The sequence below is a fragment of the Poecilia reticulata genome, linkage group LG15 (assembly GCF_000633615.1).
Source record: "Poecilia reticulata strain Guanapo linkage group LG15, Guppy_female_1.0+MT, whole genome shotgun sequence".
NCBI lineage: Eukaryota > Metazoa > Chordata > Actinopteri > Cyprinodontiformes > Poeciliidae > Poecilia > Poecilia reticulata.
Genome location: NC_024345.1, coordinates 16,946,024 through 16,970,876, shown reverse-complemented (window position 1 = coordinate 16,970,876; position 24,853 = coordinate 16,946,024). Strand labels below are relative to the sequence as shown.

The following is a 24,853-nucleotide window of genomic DNA, read 5'->3' as shown; positions in this document are numbered from 1 at the left end:
GCATCTTTCAGGTTTACAAAGAGAGAGTACCAAGTGAGTGACATTTGTCTGGGCAAACTGCCTTGTTCTTGTTGTCAGAATGAGCAGACTAGTTTGAGATCTTTATGTGTGGAATAGCATTCCTGCCTGGAAAGTAAAATCTTGAAGCAGACTGTCAACAACAGTGAAAGACTATAACAGGCGAAGACCTTCTTTAATCACCTCAGAGCTGAACGTGGACAGAGACTTTGCCATTTTTGCCGTGTTTTGATTCATACAAATCATATTTTTCTTCCACATCTTGTTGATTTTGATTTCCATTTTAATGCATTTAAGATTGTCTTTAGCTGAGGAGCCTATCATTCCCCCTCTTCCTCATATTTTTAATCACTGCTGTTCTGAACAATATCTAGAGTACTGCAAAAAATTCTGCATTTTATTTTGTTTTATTTCCATTTGGGTCTCTACTGCTTGTGAAAACAGTTCAAGTACTAAAAAAAACCCAACATCCAACCGTTTTTTGGCAATAAGTAATGTTTCTGCACATTTTCTATTTACAAGACATTTTACTTATACTCTGAAGGCCACCTTGGTCTTAAGGTTAATGTGAACCTTTTACAACTTTCCCAATTAAGTTACATTTGCTCCACATCCTGACACATCCTTACCACATGAAATGTGGTAATCTTTTACCAACTTTCATTCTCATGTTTTATAAGTGGTTTGATTACTTCTGCTAACATCCGTCATTTCTGCTATGGTTTCTGCCACCAAGCCAGATGCGACAGCTTCTTATTGTCCGCTACCTTTGAACCACATACTAATTTCCCCTTAGACTTGGAGGTATTTGTTTTTGAAATCCATCCATCCATACATTTTCTGTACACCCTTGTCCCATAGTGGGGTCGGGAGGTGCTGGTGCATATCTCCAGCTAACGTTCCAGGCGAGAGACGGGGTCACCCTGGACAGGTCACCAGTCTGTCACAGGGCTGTTTTCGAAATGTATTATCAATATACAGCTCTTTTTTATACGGTTATGATTATGCTCAATCAAAGGCTTAACTTTGGTTAAAAAATTTTTTTTCTTTTTATTATATATTTGGTTCTTTATTTAGTCACATATCAGTCACCAATATTCAAAATAAGTCAATTAATCAATCATGTATCAAGAAAGCAATTTCATTAATGCTGTTAAACTTCTAATGTATAGTTCTCTAAAATGACCAGATAATGATCAGGTTCTTCCTTAGAAATCATATTAAATGAAAGCCTAATCATATCAAAGTTTATGAATTTAAGGAAAACAATATGTTTTCCCCTATTCTTCCTGATGAGTTTAGCATCATCTCCAAAATCGAATTTGACCATTTTGTAGTCAAAATTTTGTAACCTTAGCAACTTTAATGTTTCTACTGACTAGTAATGAACAGGATGTTACTCAGTCATTTCTTCAGGGCTTTATATATTTTACTGCTAGCTGACAGTCTACTCTTATAAATGATAATTATACAAAATGGCAATAGTCCAAAACAAATTATTTAACTTGTGCATTTTCAGCTAAAATGAATTATAATTTTTCTGTTTTAAGGAATGGTGCCAGAAAAATCACAACCTGTAATTCAAGGAATCCAAAATTCCTCAACTTAAGCAAAATTGTTGTAAATGCTATTTCACTTTAACAAGACGTTCTGCCTTGCAGGCATTAACCTGGTACATTCATGGGTTCAAGATTTTACCAGCTATGACTAAGAGTTTCTTTGAGAAGGATGAGAGAGAGAAAGAGAGAGAGAGAGAGACAAAAAAAAGAGAGAGAGAGAAAGAGAGAGAGAGAAAGAAAGAGAGAGAGAGAAAAAAAAGAAAGAGAGAGAGTGTTGGAATCAGAGAGGGAGTAGCAGAGCCACTGAGGTACCGAGGGAGGCATCCAAAGCAGGAGATTTTTTTTGTTTGTTTTTCTTTTTTTGCGTTTTGCCATAGAGGAGAGCCGCTGGTATTTTCTCTGTTTTCCCTTTTGAGAAAGGTAGGTCTAATTTTACAAGTCTAAAATGGCCAGAGGCTTTTTTTATGTTTCTCTATTAATCTGATTCTCTGTCCATGCTGTGTGTCTGACTCAACAGGTTACTCCAGTTAAATGAATCTTTTAAAAAAATCATTTTATCTTCTTTGAGAAAGAAGAAATTGATTTAGAAATTAAATTATTTACAGATTTATCTGATGCAAGCACTTTTAGTAGGACTTTCCTATCATTTTATGTTAATTTCATTTAAATGTATGTTATTTGATGGTAATGATACACCAGTCTGAATTCTCAACAAAGTTTTTTGAAAAAAAGATTAATCAGTAATTCTTCCAAAATCTCCCCATATTTTCTTGTTCTTCTAGTATGAGTGTGTATTCTATTGAAAATGAAAGGTTTGTCACATCTGTTATTCTTTTGTCAAAGGTAGGTCTCGGTATTTGTACATAATATTTGTCATTAATACATTAACTACAATAAGAAGGTAAAAAATGCAAATGGTTCCAAATTCCACATAAAAACATAGTTGTAGTTCTGCATTTACATCAGACCTGTAACCTTGTAATTTGCAAAACTGCTTGCGCCCCCTCTTTTTGTTTTCACAGCATCTAGGACACTGGATTTTGCAATTAATTTATGCAAAACCAATAAAGCAACAGATTTTGTACAATAAATCAAAAGAGCCTAAATATTATTCTGAATAATTTGATTTGATGATTATTTGGTGACATCACAGTTGTATTTTTTACTGCAAATAATCCAATGCAATTTTTCCTCCTAAAATCTTCCTGTAGCTATCGCCTGCCTGCCTCAACATGAACTTCACAGAGCAGATTTCATTCCTCTTCAGCTGCAACGTCAGCCCCAGTGAAACGCCGAAGCTCGACATCAGCGTCACCAAAAGCGAACCGCTGTCAGTCGCTGTACCCATGACGATCTTTTACAGCCTCATCTTCTTGTTTGGCGTATGTGCGCTTTTCTAGACTCGAAATTGTGACTTTGCATCCCGTCAATTTCAAATGTGTCAAAGTGCTCCCCTTTGAATCCGTCACAGGTCGCGTTCAACAGTGTGAGCATACTGACCCTCCTCATGGATGCTCACATGAGAGTCAGCGCCATTCGTGTCTACCTTCTGAGCCTTGTCATTTCAGGTACCTGCTATGATTTATTACGTCTCGTGAAGTTCAATCACTCACACCTTTCACAGTGAAAGTGGCACACAACATGTCGACGGCCCCAAACAGAATCAAATGAATCATTTTTTGGCCAAATCTCAGCAGCTCATGCTTAGAATTGGACTGAATATGTGATGTTTGCTTTTGCACCTGAATTTCCCCTCTAATAAACTCTATTTCTACTCTACTATTTTTCTGCTATTTCTGCTTCATGTTAAAGTCAATGCTCCTTACATGGCATTGGTAATGCATAGCTGATCAATAACTTTCCATCAATTCTTACTGTTACAGACATTTTGCAGCTGTTGACCATCCCAGTCACTTTGTATCGGTATTACTGGGAGAGCTATCCATGGCGCCTTGGCCAAGCAGTGTGTAAAGTGTACTTCATGGTCCGTCAGATGTACTGCGCCACCACGAGCTGGGTTATCGTGACCTTCACCACAGAGCGTTACGCAGCAATATGCCACACCATGTGGTCCGTCTCCAGTCTGAAGGTACAGAGCTGATACAGCAAAGTTGCGCCGTTTGTTCTCGCAACTTGTCTTTTGTGTTGCCATTTTTGATTTGAAATTTGGAGTTCTTGCACAAAGAGCAGTCAGACCTCTGTATGCGCAGTCCTTCCGCCCGAGCTGGGATCTCTGATTGTTGTAAAAATGAAGTAATACATTTTTAAATAAAGACATTTTAAAAATTAGGTGTTAAAATGCAAGTGTAGTTTTAACACAGTCTTACTGTAATAGGACTAAATGGTTGTGCTCCTTTAGTTTTAACAGCACGATCAGAAATATTTACAGACAAATCCATATTTCTGTCAGCGAGGGAAACTAGTTGCCTTTTCTCTATCATTTGAGTGAAGTTGCAATTTTGTACATCAGCATGTGACAAAACACTTCTCATTTAAAGGACATTAATCCATAACTTCTTTAAAACCTTTGCACAATACTGGGAACCCACCCACGTCTCATCCAGTTTAAAAAAAAATGTTCAAATGAAGGAATTTTAATTGGAGCGCCAGTCCCTTCTGCGGTCTTCACCACCCTCAATACCCACAGTTTGATTCACCCTTAATTATCACATTTCTGGGTTCATTGACTTTTCATCCACTCAGTATATTCCTCTGTGTGCATCAGTGAATAATTGTTTTCCATGTCTTGACTGATCATAATTACCACCTTGCGTCCCATTTAGCAATTAGCAGTCGGAAGAAAGGCTGATGAATTAAAGATGCAGCAATAACAGTGTTTCCCCACCTTTTTTCCTCTCCAATCTAAAGAAGTCTCGACTGCCATGTCTCGTCACTGTGTGGATCGTTTCCCTGGTGTCAGCTGTGCCATTCGCACTGGTGTACGACCAGGCAAGAGCATGCATCCTCGACTACACAGCAACCACACAAGAAGATGCTTTTAAGGTCTCCACCATGTGTGAAATGACAGAGCTCGATCCTGCTCATATCTACAAAGGAGCCTTACTCCTGAGAGCAGGGCTCTTCTTCCTGGTAAGGTCAGTTTTTCAGGTCTCTGTTTCAGCATCAGACATGAGCACTAAATATTCTTGTCTGACTACAGGTCCCCCTGGTCTCCATCTTTACACTCTACATGCTCATCCTACTCCACCTACGGAAGAATGGTCGTCAAAGGAGAAACATGGGTCTTATGAGGCCAGATTTAGAGGGAAGGCGAGACATTCAGTGCCATCGGAATGGAAAGCTACTTTTAAATGAAAAGAGGGCTTTAAAACTAATGGGTGAGCAAAATAAAAACATACATTTTATTGAATGTTGGTTGTGGGACTGCAGATGCAGCAAAGTGTGGTAAAGTTTAAACAGCGAGAGTGTTTCAACATGAACTATAACAGTAAATGTATATGTTTGCAATCAGTACTTTTAAGCTTCTTAATGTTTTTCCTCTTCTCAGGTGCAGTTGTGGTGGCTTTTTTTCTCTTCAACTTTCCAGATATTGCATCGTCCCTCATGCAGGTGTATGTGGTTGTTTGGTCTGACAGAGTTCTTTCTGTCTATACTGTCCTGAAATCGTATTTGTCCCTGCCGCTGTGGTACATCAATGGTGCTCTGGACCCGTTTCTGTTCTGTATTTCCTCCCACACGTTTCGCAGGGCGTGCTGGAGAACATTGAGAAGACTCAGACCACGTTGCTACTGGAGGTACCGGGGTCTGTCTTGGTTGAGGACACAAAGTTCTAGTGAGGATGCAAGCACAATGGCCAAGGAGAAGATTGACGGAAAATCCTGCAAAGCAAAAAGCGCCAAAAAGGAACAACTTTGAAAAAAGAATGGATCAGGCAGATGTGGAGAGAGCTGGGGAAGTTCTTTTCAACGTTAGCTGCAACAAAAAGCACTCTGAACAATATGCTTTCTGCCATGCTCTTAGAGACAAAACATATAATTTTCTGCTTTCTCTCACTTCCTTTTGTTCATGTAGTATAGTGTTGGAGTGTCACTCATGTAAAAAAATGTTTGATCACAGTTGTTACTTGAAAACGCTGTAAAAGAAAAATGCTTTTGCTTGTAAGATCCTAGTTTGTGACGTTATTTCGGCAATAGTTGGTTACACTGTACAGTCATATTGCGTGCTAATGAAGAAAAACTCCATCCTATTTTTAATGTTATGTACCATTAAAAGCAACAATTACCTGTGAATTCTTTTCTCAACCTATTGTATGTGTACATGTTTAAATAAATGTTCTTATGGATTAATAATGGAGTATATTTCTGATATTTCTCCAGACTGATAAAGAAGCAAGAAATGCTTCTTTGAAATTGAATGTTTGTTGATATTTTTTCTTGAATTACCCTTTAACTGAAATAATTGCCACCATGGCAATTTGAGCCTATCTATTAATCAGAATTATCAATCAAGTAATCAATTTCGAAACCTAATAGATAAACATATTTCTGTTTATGTCATTTCTGTATTTGCTTTTGCCAATAATGCTGACTTTCTGCCAGTAAAAACACATCTATATAAAAAGCCAATAGAGCAACAGGAAAAAATCAGCAAAAAAAACAAAAGAAATATCAAGCTCTGTATTCCCTACGGCGTTCAGTAAAGTACATTTATGGGCAAAGTTCACATGAACAGCTTGATTTTGATTTAGATTGCTACCATTGTGTGATAATGAGCCATGTCTCTGATTTGCTACCACCTTGGAGCAATGGAGGGAGCATTTCATACAAGCGAAAGCTTACTTGTCAATTCATAATATATACTTTTTTCACTCTTTCATCCTTTCATTTTGTCCTTCCATCATTGAGTACTCTTTCATCCTTTTTTATAAAAATATATATATGTGAAATTACAGAAATAGAGAAATTCATTTGTTCTTGTTGTTCAGGTTGAACTGAGTTGAGTTTAAATACTTCATTGTTCCTAAAGGCCAATCAATTTGCAGCAGTGAAGAGAAAACACCCACAAGAATTTAAAAAAGAAGAAAAAAGCATTTACAAAGTTATATCAGGATTGCAGGCAGCACAGTTCTTCTAGAATAATTTAAAAACCCGGCTAGCGCAAATGAAAGACCTCAAGTGCTGGTTTGATTTTACCCTTTTGCCATACTGTAAGTAAATCTCTTTATTGAAAGCTAAACTCAGTGTGCAGAGGATGCCGAGTGTTTTTATGAATCATTGTTGCCCTCTCACTGACTGAGATTAGATTGAGGTCAAAGTATCACCAACAATCTTTGTACGGAAGTGCATACAGATATAGATTTAATGCATTTATGCTGGTGTTTAACACAATATTAATATATAAAAAGAGGAACCATCCACTTGAGAGAAATGCAGTAGAAATAAATCTTCACGTAATCTCAACAAAGATTGAGTAGAACATTTTTTATTTATATTAACCAGATTTGAAGATATGGGAGAAAAAAAAAAGAAACATCTTTTTCATTTTCTGGATAAAATGAGAAAGATTTATCTGTTAGGCTACATGGGTTATTGTGTGCCTAATTGTAATCAACAGATGTTTGCAAATTCTTTCCAAAATTTGCTATAATGAAAATGTTCTATCAAACTTGATCTTACTGCATGTAAAACTTGTCAAAGAGTAAGTCAGGTTGACAGAAGAAATTCTGAAGACAATTTGAAAAAGCCTTTTAATGCTATGAGTATTTAAAAAAATTTTTTTGGTCTGACGAGTTAATTTGAAATTCTATCATGTGTCTCGAATAAATACATCCACAATTCTTTAATTTTGTCAGATATATAAATGATAAGTAATCACAGACTTCAGCATGGATATTCATCAGGTTTTATTTTTCCATTTCAGATTGGAATATTTTCCCCCTTCTTCCGCAGCTCTATTATGAAATGAAATGAAATTATGTTAGACTTATATAGCGTTTATGTTCACTCTGCAAAGGATTTCACAATATTCTGTCAAGTTATAATTTGTTTAACATCAGAAGATTCTGTCATTTTCTTTGGTTTGATAACAATGCAAACAGTGGTGGAAATATGTATTTGATACACTGATTTATGTTTTCTTTATTTTCTTTGTTACAAATAATGGAGGTGTCTGTAATTTTCATCATCAATTGTGAGACAGAATAGAAAAAATAAATCACACTCTGATTTTTTTATAATTTGCCTTTTTGCATGACATAAATATTTGATCAATGCAATTTAATCAGAAACTATTTTTTTCTTACTGATGGGTGTCATCTCTGTGTAACTAATTTAAGACAGATATGTTACAAGTTAAATTATTTTTTTTGCTTTGAAGCTCAGGTTGTAACTTGGCAGGTTTACTGCCTTCGACTGGTTCACTTCTTACTAGGGTGTGTCACCATGGCAACTTTCACAGAGGGGGACTCATGTGTTGAAGCAAAGGCTCCTGACCAATCCATTTTCTGAGAAAATTAAACATCAAAACACACAGGTGCGTGGACAGTGACCCTTTCAGACTGTCTCTATCAAAACTGATTTACGTTCTCAGTAAAAATGTATCTTTTTATTGGAAATATTTTCTATTTAAAGTCAGAAATGAATCATTTTCTAGCAGAGTCAAAGGTTGCTTCTGATGCTTTTTAAATACTACATTTTTTTTTTTCACAAAAACCCAGAGCAGGTATTTACCTGCCAATATTTATTGGCTGCTGTGTGTATTTGAAATCAGTGTTGGATTGGCTTGTGTTTTTATAGAAAAACACAAAAATACCTTCAGATCAACTGGAAAGATGTGGTAGAGAAAAATATGACGTATGTGAATCTCTTTATTCACATTCATTTTTGTGCCAGGTTTCCTTCTTGCTTTGGCTGCAACAGTTCAGACTGAACATTAATCAATAGTGTAATTTTAAACTCAGCCAAAATTCCAGACTATAAATTTTATGTAACACATAATTAGAACATTTGATTTGACTGTAATGCGACACTGAATATATTATATTGACAAAGTTTGTAAATTTAACGACCTTAAGTAATGCAGTTTAAACATGTTTCATTCAGCTTATGCAGTGAAGGTAGTTCAATTGTATTGTAAATTAACAAGTGAAAAAAAGAGATGTAAAGCAATTTATGCAGCTCATTATAAATTATATTTGTCTAAGCCAACAAGGCTTACACAAACAACAGATGGTGCAGATCAGCACCTCAGAAAATGACAATCATTTTAGAATTAAATTTAAAGATTTAATGGAAGCCAAATAATAGCCATAAGGCACATGAGCCAAATGAAAAGTTTGTTTTAGAACTCGTTTACTTTAGTTTGTACAATGCAGATTTGTTAGGTTTTATTTGGTATTTTACAAGCTACAAATCCCACGATTTTGAATGTATGTATGTTTGCAAAATTTACAAAAGATTTATTTGCCAAGTTATTTCATCATCAAAGACCATGGCAGCTTTGAAATTCTGTAGCAATTCATCTTCCTCAATTTTACACTAATAACAAAATGTGAGATGCCAGAATCATACAAATAGCTTAATTTAAGTTTCTTTAAATTTTGCCAAATGTACTAACAAAGGATTCTTTAACTGTCCTATCTTTTCAGAGATTGGAATAAATAGTGATGGATCGGTCGTGAACGTTTCGGCTCTTAGAGCCGGCTCTCTGGAAAGAGCCGAAATTCCCATCACTAGTGCCTTAACGGTCGTTACGTACGTTACGTCGTGGGCGTGACCATCATGAAGCCGCGGAAGATTCAAAACGAAGATGGCGACTAAAAATAGTTCTCAAAACACTGTGAAGCTTGATAGAAGGTAACACATTTTCAAACATTATATAAGTGAATGAACAGACTACAGTAGTAATATGAAAACAGTATGCTTCCTTAAATGGTATTTTAAGTATACAGTATTATCTTGTATTACAATCGTTACATAAAAAAAATACATGCTAGCCCTACCCAGCTTAACCAAATAACCTAGCAACAGCTGGCAGACTGATAGGTATGCTCAGTACCTACTTCAGCCGTTCATTTTTGGTATCCGGCTAGAAACTTTCTATTAAATGTAATAACAAGCTGATGGTGTTAATGGCTGTTTCTTTACAGGGAGACAAATTGCAGCGTGTTCCTCTGTCACGAAAAACCAGACGCGAACCAGCCTGTAATCTTTAACCCGGACTTCTTTGTGGAGAGGTTTAGGCATGAGCATTCGCAGATTTTCTCGGATTTGGTGCTTAGCAATATTACTCGGCTCATAGATCTGCCAGGGGACGAGTTCGCCCAGCTGACTGGAGAGTCGGTGCCGAAGGTGCCGACGTCCACCGGGTTTCTGCGCTCCTTCAACTTCCGCAAACGGAAAGGTTAGAGGTGTTAATGTGCACAGGTTTTGGGATCAGCTACTTCATACACATGAGTTGTGTTTTTCTATAATGCATACAGGTAAACATACTCCCAACTTGTTTACATTTTGGCTGCATCTTACTGCTGCCTAAACCATTATTGTAGGCAGCAGTAAGATATTAAGTTCATTATTACACGACTGCAATTTCAATTTCATAATGATTAAGCTCGTTCTTTGTTTCTTTCTTTACGCATGGCCTTCTGGATGGCTTTTTTGCACACTCTTGGTATACTATGGAAGAGTTCCATAGTATACCAAGAGTTCCATAATGCACACAAATTCAACATATTAAAATATTATTTATTTGTAATACACTTTATAATGTTCTTTATTGTGTTGCTTGACAGAAAAAGGAGTGATATTTGGAGCTCCGTTAACTGAAGAAGGAATAGCTCAGATCTGTCAGCTCATTGAATACCTGAGTAAAAGTAAGTTTACATGCTCTCCTGAAAGGAGGGTTATGGCATCATAATTACATACAAACATTATACAGTCACAATTGTGTTTTTAGTAACTTTTTATTAACACCTTGATGTGATGAAACTCTACATATATATTGCCTTGTAAAAGTATTTAACCTTTCTCAAAAAATTACATATGTAACAAATAATATCTAATAATATTTGTGAAATAAATTTAACAAGAAATATCTTGTATCAGTTTCTCAATTTAATTTTGAACACCATTCATCATCTGCCCTGTGTTTTACAATTGTATACACTGCTTGTGACATAAAATCCTAAAAAATACATGGACGTTTGTAATGGCTTGATGCAATCTGCTGGGTTTCCTTAGATACAAACTTTTTTAAACTACTTTGAATAATTAATTGAGAATACTCTATTGTTTTATAACCAGGATCAATTAGAATTGAAATGATTATTATTATTTGTTTTTGCCTTGAGATGACATTTGTTGTGAATTGGTGCTTTATAAATAAACTGAATTGAATTGCGTTAAAAATAGTTCAAAGCAACAAATGTGAAAAAGTATAAGGAGGTATGAATATTTTTTCAAAGCACTATGCATATGCTTTCAAACATAAAAAAGAAATACCATATGTCATTACTTTTTGTTTTAAAACTCATGATTAAATCTTTGATTTGGATGTGAGGGCAGAATTTCATTCGTTTGTTCTTTCACTACTAGAGTTACGTTTGTCAAAAATTGAGACACCATAACTTTCTTTCTGAACAATAAGTTACCATGAGGTCATGGTTTATTTCTAGAAAAGAATGATGTCACTTGCTGAAAGCGGACACTAGAAGCAAATGCATCAGTAAATAATTCATCTGAAAGCACTTTGCTCTTGCTGACTCTCTCCCTCAGTTTCATTCACCACATCTTGTCTGCCTCTTTCTCTGCCCCTGTGTGTTTGTCTTCATCACTCTGTGTCCAAAACGCCCACACTCTCCCCTCCTTGCTTCTTCCTCCCCTCTGGTTATCTCTCTCTTTCGCTGCTCCCCAGATCTTCATGTGGAGGGGTTGTTTCGGGTGCCAGGCCACAGCCTGAGGCAGGCGGCCCTAAGGGAAATGCTCAACAACGGCACCGAGATAGATCTGGAGACAGGTGACTTCCATCCCAATGATGCCGCCACTTTGCTCAAGGTGTTCCTGGGAGAGCTGCCAGAGCCTCTGCTCATGCATAGACATTACCATGCTCACCTGAAGATTGGAGGTATTTGTTGAATCGCACAGAATTTTGGCCCGTTTTGGTATTTTTATTTTTTTTTAATCATCTTTTTCTCTTTGCTTTGTCCAGAGTTGACCTGCTTTGACGAAAAAGGAAATAAGACTAATGTCCCCGATAAGGCCCGCCAGATTGAGGCGTTTCAGCTGCTTTTTATGTTGCTGCCACCGACCAACCGGAGCTTGTTGAAGCTGCTGCTGGACTTATTGTACCACACGGCCCGCAGCCAGCACATCAACAAGATGTCTGCTATTAATTTAGCAACAATGTTTGCTCCACATATCATCTGGCCCAAAAATGTGAGGATCTTCTGAAATATTGAAAGTATTTCAGGAAGTATTTTTTTTTTTTTTTTCATTTCTTCTTATATATATATTTTTTATATATTCTGATGCAGGTGACAGCAAGTGATCTCCAGGGAAACATAGAGAAACTGAATAACGGGGTAGCGTTTCTCATTCGGCACTCACAAAAAATGTTCAAGGTAATCCACTTAGTTTGCTGCTTAATTGAATAGAATGAATAGAGTGATGTACATTATAAGTGTCTTTTATTTAAGCCAAGTGAGAATCGAAAGTCATCCATAAAGTAATGTATGTTTAGTGAAATGTGCTGATTGTCTTTAACTGCCGATCAAAAGCACAGTGTCTCTGATTTCAACACGAGGAAGGTGGCCTTGTGAAATAATCTGGATTCACTAAATTCATTCTGAAAGCTTTGTCTTTTTTCATTAGTTATTAAGCTGGGAAGTTGCCAGGGTTACAAGAAATGCAGATCTTAAAGAATATGAACTGAGAATTGGCTCATAGAGAAATCAGTGACTGCTCTTTGTGAGTGTTTTGTAAGTTATGTTTAGACTCACTAAGATTCATTTTCAGAAGTTGAGAGATCATGATTGTCTAAAAATGTTTTGAGTAAGAGCTTTTGTTCAAACTGTTGTGTATTTGGTATCCTAATCCTTCACTGTGGCCATTTTCAGCTTGTTTGTTGTGAAACTTCTGTGCCTTCAGCCAGGTGTCCTGCATGCAGACACACAACCACACTGAAGTCAGATTTACTCTCCCTGAAAAGCTCTTTAGTCATCCATTCGAAGCCATCAAGTCCTATCATCCTGCTGTGTAATGAAACATTCCCACCGATTTCTTTAGTGCACACTCTGAAACATCCGGACAAGGACGGATATGCGTTGACATTCAGTCGGTCATGAAGTCATTAAAATTCCCAGCAGCAGCTATATTATTTCAGAGCCATCTCCATGCAGGGGGTTTGTTTGTTCTTCAAGTATTTGAGAACGAAACAACTGAAAAACTAGCATTTAAGTAAATGCCAAGATACAGATATTCTTATCTGAATATTGCTTTATGATAAAATGAGCAGCCTTACCTTACTGATGTCATGGCTGACCTGTGTTCTGATCACCTAAAATCTTTCTATTTTTCTTTCCATTGAGTTGATTTTCCTTTGTCAAATAGTGCCAATAGTGCCAAATTATCATAATTTACAAAATCATGCAACGTTGGCACTTTTAATGGACTTTTAATGCAACTTTTGGAGCAACTTTGCATTAAAAGTGTCATTATTTACCGAATTACACTTTATGACAACTGTCATAAACATTCATAAAGACTTCTTTATGTTCATGACAGGTGTTATGTCATGTTTTTGGCAGTGTCATGTCAGTCTTATGCACACCCCGTCAAATAAAGTGTTACCTAAATGAGATTCATCAGACTCAGACTTTATTGCACATATTTTATATCGTTTAAGGCACCTGTCTATATCAAAGAATATGCTCGATTATTCTACACTGGATCCAAAACGCTTCAGTCAAATGTAAGTGTGTTTCTTCTTTTTTTTCCCCCGTCTTAATGGAGAAGTTTGTAGCACTGTCCTGGATCTGTTTGTGAACTCAGCCCCCCATTTTACATCCATTCATTGACATTTTATCTAAATAAACCTCTCCTTACCCGTGTCCTGTAGCTAGAACAATGGCTAATGCTGTACAAGTATTTTTTATGAATTATTCAGGGAAATATTCATAATGTTCTATTTATGTTGAATTTTTTTTCTTTTATGTGTTTTTTTTCTTTATTCTGTTTTTACATATGACGTATTCCCATCTTGATGTAAACCTACTTTCATTGATTGTTTTTCTCTTTGCTGCTGTTGCACAGGAATTTCCCCGTTGTGGGCAAATAAAGTATAATTATATATATTTTTTTAGATGTTTACAATGCTGATTGATTGATTTAAGATTTTGTCCAGCTGAATGTCAGCTGTGTGCGCAGTGTGTAATAGGAAATCTCTTGACTTTTCTAGGATGACCTGAATCTGTCTTCAGGAAACAAAACTGGCTCTATTGCCGCGATTGCAACTCCGTCACCTTCTCCTTCTATGAGGTCAGTCGCAGGTAAGACCAGCAGCACCAGCGACATCAAGCCTTCTGAGAATCAGAGCTACACTGAGTCGTGTCTCAGAGAACTCTACAAGCAAGTCAGCAGCATGCCGGAGTCTGCCAAGAAGAAAAAACTCATCAGACGGGTAACTTAGTGGGACTTTTCAGAGAACAAATTATACTCAAACTATACATTGAACCTCTTTAAATCGATACTTTAACGGGGTGCCATCTTCTTTGTAGTTTGAAAAGCAGCCCGACTCGAATTCCTCTGGGGAGACACGAACACCATTCATCAAGAAACACTGGCGTTCTCGTTCTGCGGGTGGAATTAGCAAGGTTGGCGGACAAGCTTTTGTTATGTTGCATTCTCTTTGATGCTTTAATCAATATTTTCACAAACAGCTCATTATTATGTGAAGGACATGATTTGCGTTTTCCACTTATGTAACAGAGGAAGGCTTCTACAGAGAAAGAAAACGGCACACTGCAGAGTCTTCCTCCCAGATCCTGATGATGGGTAGATTATGAGAAAACACCCAAAGAGAGAAAGTGAGTATAGCAACATTCAGCCTCAAAGTGAATGTCTTCTATTGAAAATTATGGGCATTGGGTTAAAGAGGCTCAATATTACAGTGGTACTCTTAATTTGCAGAAAATGTTTAAAATCATTTACCACGTTGGTGAGTCTTTTACTCAGAGGGAAATTGTGGATAAAATCCCACGTAGATGGAGATGTGTGGTGAAATACTTCAGTAATGTTTTTTTTTTCAGCTAGACTGAAATGTTCCATAATTACTGACATTATATTAATGCATTTGTCCTGTTTTAAATGCTCATCAGCAACTTGTCGTTCTGTATTCATCCATCTGTAGCTGACAAATGTAACAATTATAGTTGCTTTCAGCTGGAGATTTGACAACTAATTAACCCCTTTTCATCCTCTCTGCCAGGAAGAATTGCTGTTAAAAGACTGTGCTCCCCCAAGACCTTGGGAACGTCAGGTGTTTTATGTGTTGTTATAGTTACTATCCTCTCTTTTTGGTTTTTGTTTTTTCCTTTAGTGTGAAACTTAAGGGTTTATAAAACCCCAAAGAATATCTTTGCAGCTTGCAAATTTAACACAGCAGTTAGTAACAGTGATGTTGTGTGTTTTGGGTCAGTCAAGTGTAACGTTTTTAAGCTGCCAAGAATTTTGGGATATTTTATTGAATTTCAGTGAATTTCAGTTCATAGATTACTATATTTTGCTGTTGTTTACATGCCAAGACCTGCACTGTTCTTTCTCAAACGTCTTAAGAAACTGTGATGTGCTGATTTTTGGTTTGTAATGTAAATGTTGTTGGACCTAAGTTCCCAATTCAAGTATGTGCCTTAAGCTGAACGTCTTAAGTTGCTGTAAAGATGAGTTCCTATGCAACAGGATTGATTTACATTTGTTTAACTTAAATACTTCCATATTTAGAAAATTAATACATGTGAAGGGAAGATTAAAGGAAAGGTGACAGAATATTTGTATTTTTTGTTCCTTTAACAAAGTTGTGTGAACACTTTTTGTTTTACGGGTTTTTTAATGCTACTGATATTTTAACCTGTCATTTCTTTTTATTTTCTACTTTTAAGCTTTTCCTGAGGCTACTCTGTATGCATTAACTAGTTTTGGATCTTTAAGTGGTATTTTTACTGTTTTGGTGAGGGGTTTTTAAATGTATGCTTTTATCTTTTTATTATTGTAAAGGTTCATTCAATGGACTTCAAGCAAAATCAAATGTTTTTTTTTTCTTTTGACCACTGTCATGTTTTTTTTAAATGTATGTGTTTACTGAAAGAGTTTAGCTGTTATCACTTTTGAACTGAGTAATACTCACTTTAAGCTGTTACCCTTTAACTATAATGTGATTACTGCTGCTTGACCCCATGGTGCTTCTGTAGAGCTATGCAACTTACTGTAATACTTTCTGATGTTTTCCTGAATTTCCTTTTTATTTAAGTACATTTTGTTTTTTACTTTTATGTGTTTTAGAGATTGTGTTAAGTCAGGTCCTGCACTTTTTCTTACAACCACGAGGGGGTGCTGTTTAGTTGCAAATGATTGTGAGGTAGGAACCTTTCTACACAATGTGTTGCGTTTGGGGATGATCGCTCAGCCTTCCTGCTTATTGTTATCCACGCATGACCCAGTATGCTGTTGCAAGCAATAAGATGTTTTAATGTTAACTGTTTACAAATTAATTATTAATTTAATGTTTATTATGGCAAAATTACCAAGGATAACAAAAAAAAAAAAAAAACCAGACTAATCCCTTATTGAAAGCATTAATAGGTTTTGTGGACAGTGAGGCCAACTTTCACCAATTGTTAATGTTTGTCCTTTTCTCAAGTTCTTCACATAAGCGGCAGCCAGCTTCAGTAACGCAAAGCAAGCTTTTACAGCCGGCGCGTCATATTTCTTTTGTCAAATCGAAAACAGATTGATGTCTGTGACCTGAGTTCTCCATGCTCTAATAAACTCCACATAAAGTGTGTTCTTCATTTTTGCTGTGTATTTATTCATTTATTTTTTTGTCTAAATGTGCCAAGTCTGACAAAATTATAAAATATATCACAATGGACATTGACAGGAAGCCACTCTGTTATAAACTCCTATCTGATCCATAGTTTTTCAGACATAAATGCTGCCTTCTGTTTATCACATGTCACAGTTGAGCACAGAGAAGCATTTTTTCTTTGTCCTGAGCAACTTTTCTCATTTTGTAAGTTGGACTTGTTAGAAAGTGGCTTGCTTATATAAAATTTTGAATCGGCAGAACAAAAATTAGTTGTAACTCGCCCTTTCAGTCCCCTTTGTTTGAGGTCTCGTGTTTTGCAAACATCTCTGCCAGACAGTTGTAATTGCTGCCATGTTGTCTCATTGCTTTGCTTTAAGAGCCGAGAAATCATTCTTGTGTACTTGTGTGCATTCCTATCAACTCTGTGAGAGCGGAGGGATGTTTCTACCCCCCATTACCACTAAACACCACTGTCTCCTCTTTAATTAGCAATTCATAACAGGAAGATCTACACTGAAGTGACATTTTTACAAGGACAAAATGGAGCTTTTTTTTCCCTCTGCATGTGTATGTTTTATAATAATATGATTATCGCTGGTCGCGTAGCATTGCATTCCAATTTTTTCCTTCTTTTGTAACACTTGTAAGGATCATCCACAGAACATATTTAGACCTCCTGCTTGACCTCAATGAAGATGGTTTTAGCATCTGAACTTTATACATTTCATCACATAAGATGTTCTTCATAAATGGTCGTTTTTGATTTCAGCTAAAATTCATGCTATATGATACTTAAACAGCGTTCATTGTTCTCATGGTTGTCATTCCATTGTGGGGTGAAGCTTTGCATGCAAACTGCTTTTCAAACCCAGTTCAGAGGTTTCCCCCCCCCCTCAAATTTCTCACAATATGTTCCCTGTTTTATATGTTACCATTTATTTCACACTGTGGATAACCATGACCAAAATACCCAGAATCCTTGAGATCCTGTTCTGAAGCCACAAACAAAAATATAGATTTGCACTTTCACAAAGTGCAAATTTGACCTTGTAAACAGTTCCTCTAAAAGCTATAGTTACACTCTCAACAGCAGACAGGCTCTTAATATATACGCTTCTTTCACTAAATGTCCCGCTGTCATGATATGAAGACGTCCTTTTAGGGGAATAAAATCCTGCAAATGCTGCTCGTTGTTCACTGTTTTCCATCTCAGCAGAGCTCGCTCTACCCAGCTCTTGGTTTTTGAGTCCACTTTTAGACTCAAAAATGCTTGGTTCTGGCACTGAGACTGGGATTGTGTTCCAGTTGCGTTAATAAATTAAAACAGCAGGTATGAGTACACTGGAGTTCTTTTACTTGAATGTTTTATTATGAAGTGCTTTAAATGGAACGTTGACTTTTTATGGTTATGAGTATTTCTTTTTCCTTCTAACACTTTGTAGTGTCTGTTGCTGCTTCACCTGATACACAAGTAAAGACATGAAAAAGTGTTCACACCCATTTTGAAATAGCTTAAACTCAGTCAGATTAGATGAAGAGCACATCTGAACATCAGTTGATAAGTTTTGCCACAATTCTCAGTTGTTCTGGACATTGAATGAAACAAATATGCTTTTCTCCGACTTCAGTCTACATCCTGCATCTTGCTTCTCCTTGCTCCACCAAACCAAGAAATAGCTTGACTACATTCTCAACATGTCATCAACTTCTACAAAGGCATTTTTTAGTTGTGTATACCTTTAAGAGTTACAGCAGAGTAACTCTTCAGGACTGGAGTCTCTGAACCGTTACATATATAAATTTGCCTAACGCTGTAAGGAGTCTCAAATCCGGATTTGGCTCCATTCATCTTCCCATCTTCTCTGGCTAGTTTCCCTGTTCCTGCTGATGAAAATAATTCCCACAGCATGATTCTGCCTCAGCCATGTTTTATCACATAACTTGGTTTCAATTTCTCTGGATCTTTATCTTTGTCCTGCTTGGTCTGTACGATGCTTTTTGTTTACTGATGCTCTATAACAAACCTCTGGGGCCGGATTTACTCATTAAATGAACTGTATTTCATGAACTAACTAGGTGTCCTTTGTATACCGTCTTCATGGCTCAAGCATTAAGATGGTTCTTTGTGCTAGATTTTAACTAAGAGTAAATGCAGAGAGAACTTTTAAGAGGGAGAGATAATAAAAAAAAACAAAACACATGATTTTGCCTCCACCTGAAAATCTCAGTGAAGAATACTGACGTAAGTGGCTGCCGTGTGACAAAAATGTGCAAAAGTGCGATTACTTTTCAAAGATACTGTACTTGTTGATTATTTATTCAGTCTTTTTTTTTCTTTCCACCTCTCTGAACCGAGGTGTTGATTCTTCCCATCCCCTGTGGATTCTCTCGCTCCGGGCAGAGGCTTTGTAGTGTCACGCAGGTTAGGACTCTCTGTCTGTCTCTCTCTCTCTGTGGGGTTCGCCTGGAGGCAAACCTGAGACACAAGAATGAGTTGGTAGTGTGTAAGAAGCAGCTGAAAAGAGGAAGATAGTTGGAGTAGATTTGTATTGTGAAGAGAGTCAAGGGAATGAAAGAGGGATCTTAGGAATGAGTGTGAGTTCAGGCAGGGTTGCGTCGGAGGGGGGTGGGGGGTGTTGTATGAGGAGGGAGAGAAGTGAGGGTGAACAGGAGGGGTAGGGGTGGAGTCGGGGGCTCCGCTATTTGTAGATCCTTGTGATGGATGACTGGTGTGTGTGTGTGTGTGTGTGTGTGTGTGTGTGTAAAAGGGAGAGAGAGAGAGACTGGCTTTTTTCCTTTCTGCTCTTTCCCTATTCCCTCTCTCTTCAGGCAAGCGGAGCAGAGCAGGACTAAGTAAGAGGAGGACAGACGCATGCCGACCAGAGCACACCAACTCCACAAAGACGAAACAGCACAGGAGTTTGCAAGAAGAAAAGAAAGAAGGAAAACATCTCCTTTTTACATGGGCAAACTATAGTGGATATCAAAGCTGCATCACCAAAACTGTAGGATTTGTGTAAGAGATTTCTCTATTTTTAATTTTTTTTGTTTCTATTCATACTTTCCTGTTAAATAAAATGATTTCAGTTGACTTGTAAGGTGTGGCAGGACTTTTGTGGAAGCCAAAGGAGGGTGAAAATCAAAAAAATCTGGACAGAAAGAAGTAAAAAATAAACAGAAGAAGAGGCTTTGAACATGCCCGTTGGAGGTTTTGAATCAAGCATGGGTAGGCTGCCCAGACAGTGGATGTGGCTGCTGATGCTCGCTGCCCTGATGGTGGGCAATGCCAGCGCCTGCCCGGCACTTTGTACCTGCAGCGGCACCACAGTGGACTGCCACGGACTGGGTCTCAAAACTATGCCAAGGAGTATTCCCCGCAACACCGAAAGACTGTGAGTGCCATCTTTACTTCCTTACTCTTGTAATGTGTGTATCTGTGACAGAGAAATCGCCAGGCTGTGTTCTGTCTTCCCATTGTTTCCACTACGGCTGTGTTGTTGTAGTGCACATGGGTTTCTTTAGATGGAAACAGAACAATAGCCCTGCCTGTGCATGCTGTGTGTGAGTGCATGTGTGAATGTGCCAATCAGGGGAGCCAGTCACTCGCTGGCATTCCAGTCAGGTATAAATAGACATCAGTCTGGAAAAAGCAGGAGCAGATGTGCTCCTGTCTTGTTCATTTACTACATTTTTCTTTCTGCATATCTGATATTTATTTATCCGTTTGTTTCATCTGGTGTTATTTGCATTTCTATCTCAACTAAGAAGAAATTCAGACTTTTTTTCGACTTTTTAATTGCTTCCAGAGTCAAGTCTAACAACTTAAGTTCATTTAAAGGTTCTGTTAGTTTCTCGGTTGTCCTGCCGGCTTTTCTCCGTCTGTCTTCATCTACCTTTCTCGTCTTTTCACTTTTCTCCACTTGTGCGCTGTCCACTCCTTCTTTCACTCTCTGGCCCTGTCATGCATCCGAACGCTCGCTCCCCAAATTGTTAAATCATGCAGAAAATTAAGCAAATCTGCCACTTAAGTGAGTCCTGCGCGAGGATCACCTAAGCTGTAAAGACGTGAGTCGGTCACCAGCCCTGCAGAGGGGTGTTTCTCCATCTTCTCTGACATTCCTCTGAAATATTCATCTGCAAAAATCAGAGGGAGCGCAAAGTGGGGGGGGTAGATTGTTCAGTTTCAGCTTTAAGAATATCAGCCGTGAATAAAACATGCGGTGGGGAACAGAGCAGAGAAAGAGAGTGTCAGAGGCATCAGTGATGGCATGGTGGGAGCTGGCTGCATATTTCATGCTTTCCATATTTAATTTCCAAGAACACCCCTCTTTTTCCACCCCCATGAAAGTTGCATACATTCACAAATCGGTTTAATAGTGAACCACAGAGGAAGCGTATTCATTTTGTGACTTCCTTTTAGATAAATGGCCATTCATACTGGAAATGTTCCCTGTGCTTTCACTCAAAGAGCATTTCTGTGTTAAAAGTTGCTTGTGTGTTTTGTAGGCCGTGTTTGAATCGTGTTTAGCACTCGGCATGTTGCGTTTTAAACATGTCCTGCTCAACAGTTATCTAATATATTTCTAGGTCACTGCCTTTCTTCTTTTCACGGGTGGATTTTCTTCATGTATAGGGCCGCTGCTCTCTGCTAATAAGTTCTGTTTAACAATAGAAACTGGTCTCTGTGTGAGCTTTTGTGTCGGGTGATTAATCAAGAGGAGCGGACGAATCAACACAGCCACACATTGGCCACACATGATGCTCCCATGTGCAGTTCCAGATTTATGGGTATGTTTTTCTTTTTGAGAATATGTGAATAAGTGAGCGACAATTAGTAGCTGACATTGCGGTCAAAGGTGAGCAAAAGTGTTCACATCACTTGAACTTGTTCACATTTTGGGCACATAGTTGCTGTCATAAATCAGCACAGTTGTGAAATGTAAGTATAATGGAGCATGGTTCTGAATGTTTTACAAAAAAAAAAAATGTGGCGTCCATTTGAATTCAGTCCTGCTTATGCTGAATTAAAATCCAGTCTGACTATTTATCTTTAGAAGTCACTATTGGAAACAGCCCAGTTGTGTGTATTTGAAATCTGGTAAAAAGCAGCTACTCTGTGAAGGTCTCAGATGCTTGTTGGGAAACGTTAAGGAGCAAACAGCATCTTAGAGAGCAAGAAGAACAGCAGACAGACCAGATGTTAAAACAAAAACAAAAAAAAAAAGCAAAGTTAAAGCAGTATCTCTAGCTTTGAGCATCTCATGGAGTACTATTCAGTCCTTTATCTGAAAAACTGAATAAGTTTTTCTGTTTGTCTAGAATGAGAGTCTGTTGAGGGAGAGGATTGATCAGAGGCCCACAGAAACTCTGGAGGAGGTACAGAGATCCTCAGCTCAGGTGGTACGAATTTGTGTAAGAGACAGCTGCTACTCATGCGCTCCTCAGATTTGGCCATAATTAAAGAGTTGCAGTAAGGATGTCATGTGACGTCCCATTTGTAGATCGCCATGTGGGGGACACTTCGTCCAGCTCCTCAGTCCTGGACGAAGGCTGTCTGGTCAGATGAGACAAAGTTTAATTCTTTTACCGCCAAGTTAAAAGCTATTTGTGGTGGGAAACTGATGAAAAATGGTTGCAGCAGTGTCATGCTTGCTTTCCTTCAGAAAGGAAAACTGACCTGAGTCGATGAGAAGATAGATGAAGCTGATGCAGGCCTATGCTTGAGGAAAATCTTGTAGAGGCAGCAAAACACTTTAGACAAAAAAAATTCACTTTCAAAATATGTTTTTAAATACAAGAATACATTTTTCCATCACCTTACAACTATGCTTTACTTTGTGTTGCAACAAATAACATCCCTATGATGTCTGTAATTTGATTCTCACAAAACAATAGCATGTTCAAGGGTTCTGAATATATTTTCAATGTACTATAAAGTGGGAGTAATAAGAAATATGTATATTTAAACAGCAGCATGCACGAGTGTGACTGACACTGCTTACTCCTTCCTCCTGGCTTTGATTGGTTGTTTCTGATGGAGAGTGGTGCATTTCTGCAGTTGGCTGTAGGACCACAGGGAGGAGGCAGATTATACTATACTGTCACAACTAAAAAACATATTGTTTATAAAAGTTACATGCTGTAACTTTAAGATAAATGGGTTTGGAAACAAAGTAAAAATACAAAAAATGCAGTTGAGTTTATTAGGCTGATCTCTTCCTGAATATGTGTGTGAACAAACGTGGTATTTGTTTTAAAGAGCTTTAGCGTTTTCTCCTCTTTTTTTTTTCCTGAAAGGTGCATGTCCTCATGGGGTCCACTGTGTGCAAGGAGGCTGTGAAGACAGACAGCAAAATCCCATTTACACTTGTCAGTGTGCGTTTGGATCAGGTCTGACCCCTGTGCTCCTCAGACCAGAGCCTGTAATGAGACTGTGAGCTCCATGTGTTGAAATCACTCTTTGCCGAATATTGGCTAATAGCCTCTTTGTCCCCTCTGCTTCCGTTTTGCATCGTTTTGTCATTTTATTTCTCGCCTTTTTCTTTCTCGTTTGCAATTAGCCTTTTAAATGATTGATTTTGACAAATATCACATTAATTTGATAATCCCCCCGAAATCTGACTCCAACAAAGGGAAATTTGTAACGCTGATTAAAGTGCGTCGCTCGCAGCTCTTTGTCCTGCAGATATCAAATTAACAGTCCAGCTGCTCATCTTAAATGTTCGTCTCATCTCTTAATGAGTCGATGCGCAGAACGAGAGGAGTTGTGCACCTTAGTAAGTCTAGATGCTTTCATGTGAAAAACAACAATGTTATTATGAGCCAGAAAATACCTTGTACTGAGATCAGAGGGCGTCTTGGAGCTCTTCCAGAATAGAGGCGATGGAGGCTGTGCACCATATGCATGCATTCACTTTTGTTTATTCATAAACTTGAGCATGTGCCTCCATATGTTTTATATGCCTGCGTGCCGCGAATAAGTAATACTAGATGATAGCACATGGGGGTTAGTGCTGGTTGAGGGGCTCGATGGCTTTGATAGCTTTAAGGCTTTGGAGGTGGGAGGTGTGGGAGTTTGTGCCAGGTTTTGCCTGCAGCATTTCTGGCAAAAAAGCACATAACCAGAGTAACTGACAGCTCACTGGGCATCTGATCCATAATTTACTGTGACGTGGCTGAACACAACCTGCCCACCAGTGCCTGCCAGCTCCGACTATGGTGAAGAGAAAAGAAATGAGGTGAGTGTAAGAATAAAGGAGGCAATCACTTATGAAAGGAGTGCTAAGCAGCGGAGTGGTAAGTAGTATTGTAGCTCACCACAAAGCTCATAAATGAATAAAAAGGATTATGGTATTTATTATGGCAGGCAGGAAGGGTCCTGCCCCGGGAGGACTGAATTTAATTCAGGCCCAGTTTCACAGCCTCATTTATCCATTCTCATTGCTGACAATCCAGTGAGGAGGAAGAATGCCTGGAATGAAGATCGCACAGAGAATGTCAATGCACAGAGGATTGTAGTGAAAGTACAGGCCTGGGACTGAATCGGTTCAATTTACAGGCTTTCCAGCACAGCTGTGAGCTCCTCAGCTCCTCTGTTTCCCTGACTTGCTTCATAAAATGCTTTTGTAAGCTTTTTTTTTTTTTTCTGCTTGTGAAAATACGGAGTCAATATTCAGGTAGCATTTCCAGGTCAGGGGTTCATCCTCTGCGACTCTACTGTTTTTATTTTCCATTTGACCCAAGCACGTACTCACCTTTCTACACTTAACATTACATGTGCAGCCAGAGTGTTGCTTGTCTAAGCAGAGCGATGGCTGACCGCTAAGCATCAAAGCCAGCTGGTGTGTGTCCACACACACCCTCTGGCCTGCTTTCCAGATGAGCACAGCTTCTCTATGGATGTGTTTGATGGCACCCAGGAGACTTGAGAAATTACCTTATCAACAGAGTGTGCAAGTGTTGCCAAAAATCACCTTTCAAGTCCAGCGTATATATACTTTTTGCAAGAAATCTGCTTGACTGGCATGCATATATACAGAATGATGTATGTGCTTTTGCACATTGGGGAGCACATGTGGGATTGGTTTTACTTTGCCTGAGAGTTTCGGCATTTCAGCAGACTATAAAAAAGGGAATTTTTGAGAACCCACCTTGCTTGCTTTACGCTTTTCTCAGGAGACTCACTTTGCTTGCAACCCTACAGACTTAACGGCAATAAGCTAAAGGGTGAAGGATATGGG

At 38.1% G+C, this 24,853-nt stretch overlaps 3 protein-coding genes across 6 annotated transcripts in view; all 3 read left to right on the top strand.

Moving 5' to 3' along the window:
• Window positions 1–1,880: 1,880 nt before the first annotated feature.
• LOC103476919 (neuropeptides capa receptor-like) lies at window positions 1,881–5,859 on the top strand. The gene is made up of 7 exons (XM_008429665.2): window positions 1,881–1,997; window positions 2,789–2,959; window positions 3,049–3,145; window positions 3,461–3,666; window positions 4,446–4,667; window positions 4,738–4,915; window positions 5,086–5,859. Exons 2-7 carry the CDS (start codon window positions 2,810–2,812, stop codon window positions 5,451–5,453), a joined length of 1,221 nt encoding a protein of 406 aa, XP_008427887.1. The 5' UTR covers window positions 1,881–1,997; window positions 2,789–2,809; the 3' UTR covers window positions 5,454–5,859.
• A 2,121-nt stretch (window positions 5,860–7,980) lies between these two features.
• LOC103476916 (rho GTPase-activating protein 19-like) lies at window positions 7,981–16,596 on the top strand. The gene is made up of 12 exons (XM_008429657.1): window positions 7,981–8,069; window positions 9,184–9,391; window positions 9,685–9,938; window positions 10,327–10,407; window positions 11,448–11,657; window positions 11,742–11,968; window positions 12,067–12,153; window positions 13,437–13,502; window positions 13,989–14,210; window positions 14,308–14,403; window positions 14,519–14,616; window positions 15,018–16,596. The coding sequence occupies exons 2-11, from the start codon at window positions 9,345–9,347 to the stop codon at window positions 14,576–14,578; spliced, it is 1,350 nt and encodes a 449-aa protein (XP_008427879.1). The 5' UTR covers window positions 7,981–8,069; window positions 9,184–9,344; the 3' UTR covers window positions 14,579–14,616; window positions 15,018–16,596.
• Window positions 16,597–19,449: 2,853 nt separating this feature from the next.
• The window catches only part of slit1a (slit homolog 1a (Drosophila)), a 96,176-nt gene continuing 90,772 nt past the window's right edge, over window positions 19,450–24,853 (top strand). For all 4 annotated transcript variants that reach the window (XM_008429661.2, XM_008429659.2, XM_008429660.2 and 1 more), the window contains exon 1: window positions 19,450–20,005. In XM_008429661.2, coding sequence (XP_008427883.1) covers window positions 19,809–20,005 — 197 coding nt within the window. In that variant the 5' untranslated portion in view covers window positions 19,450–19,808. The remainder of the gene's footprint in view (window positions 20,006–24,853) is intronic.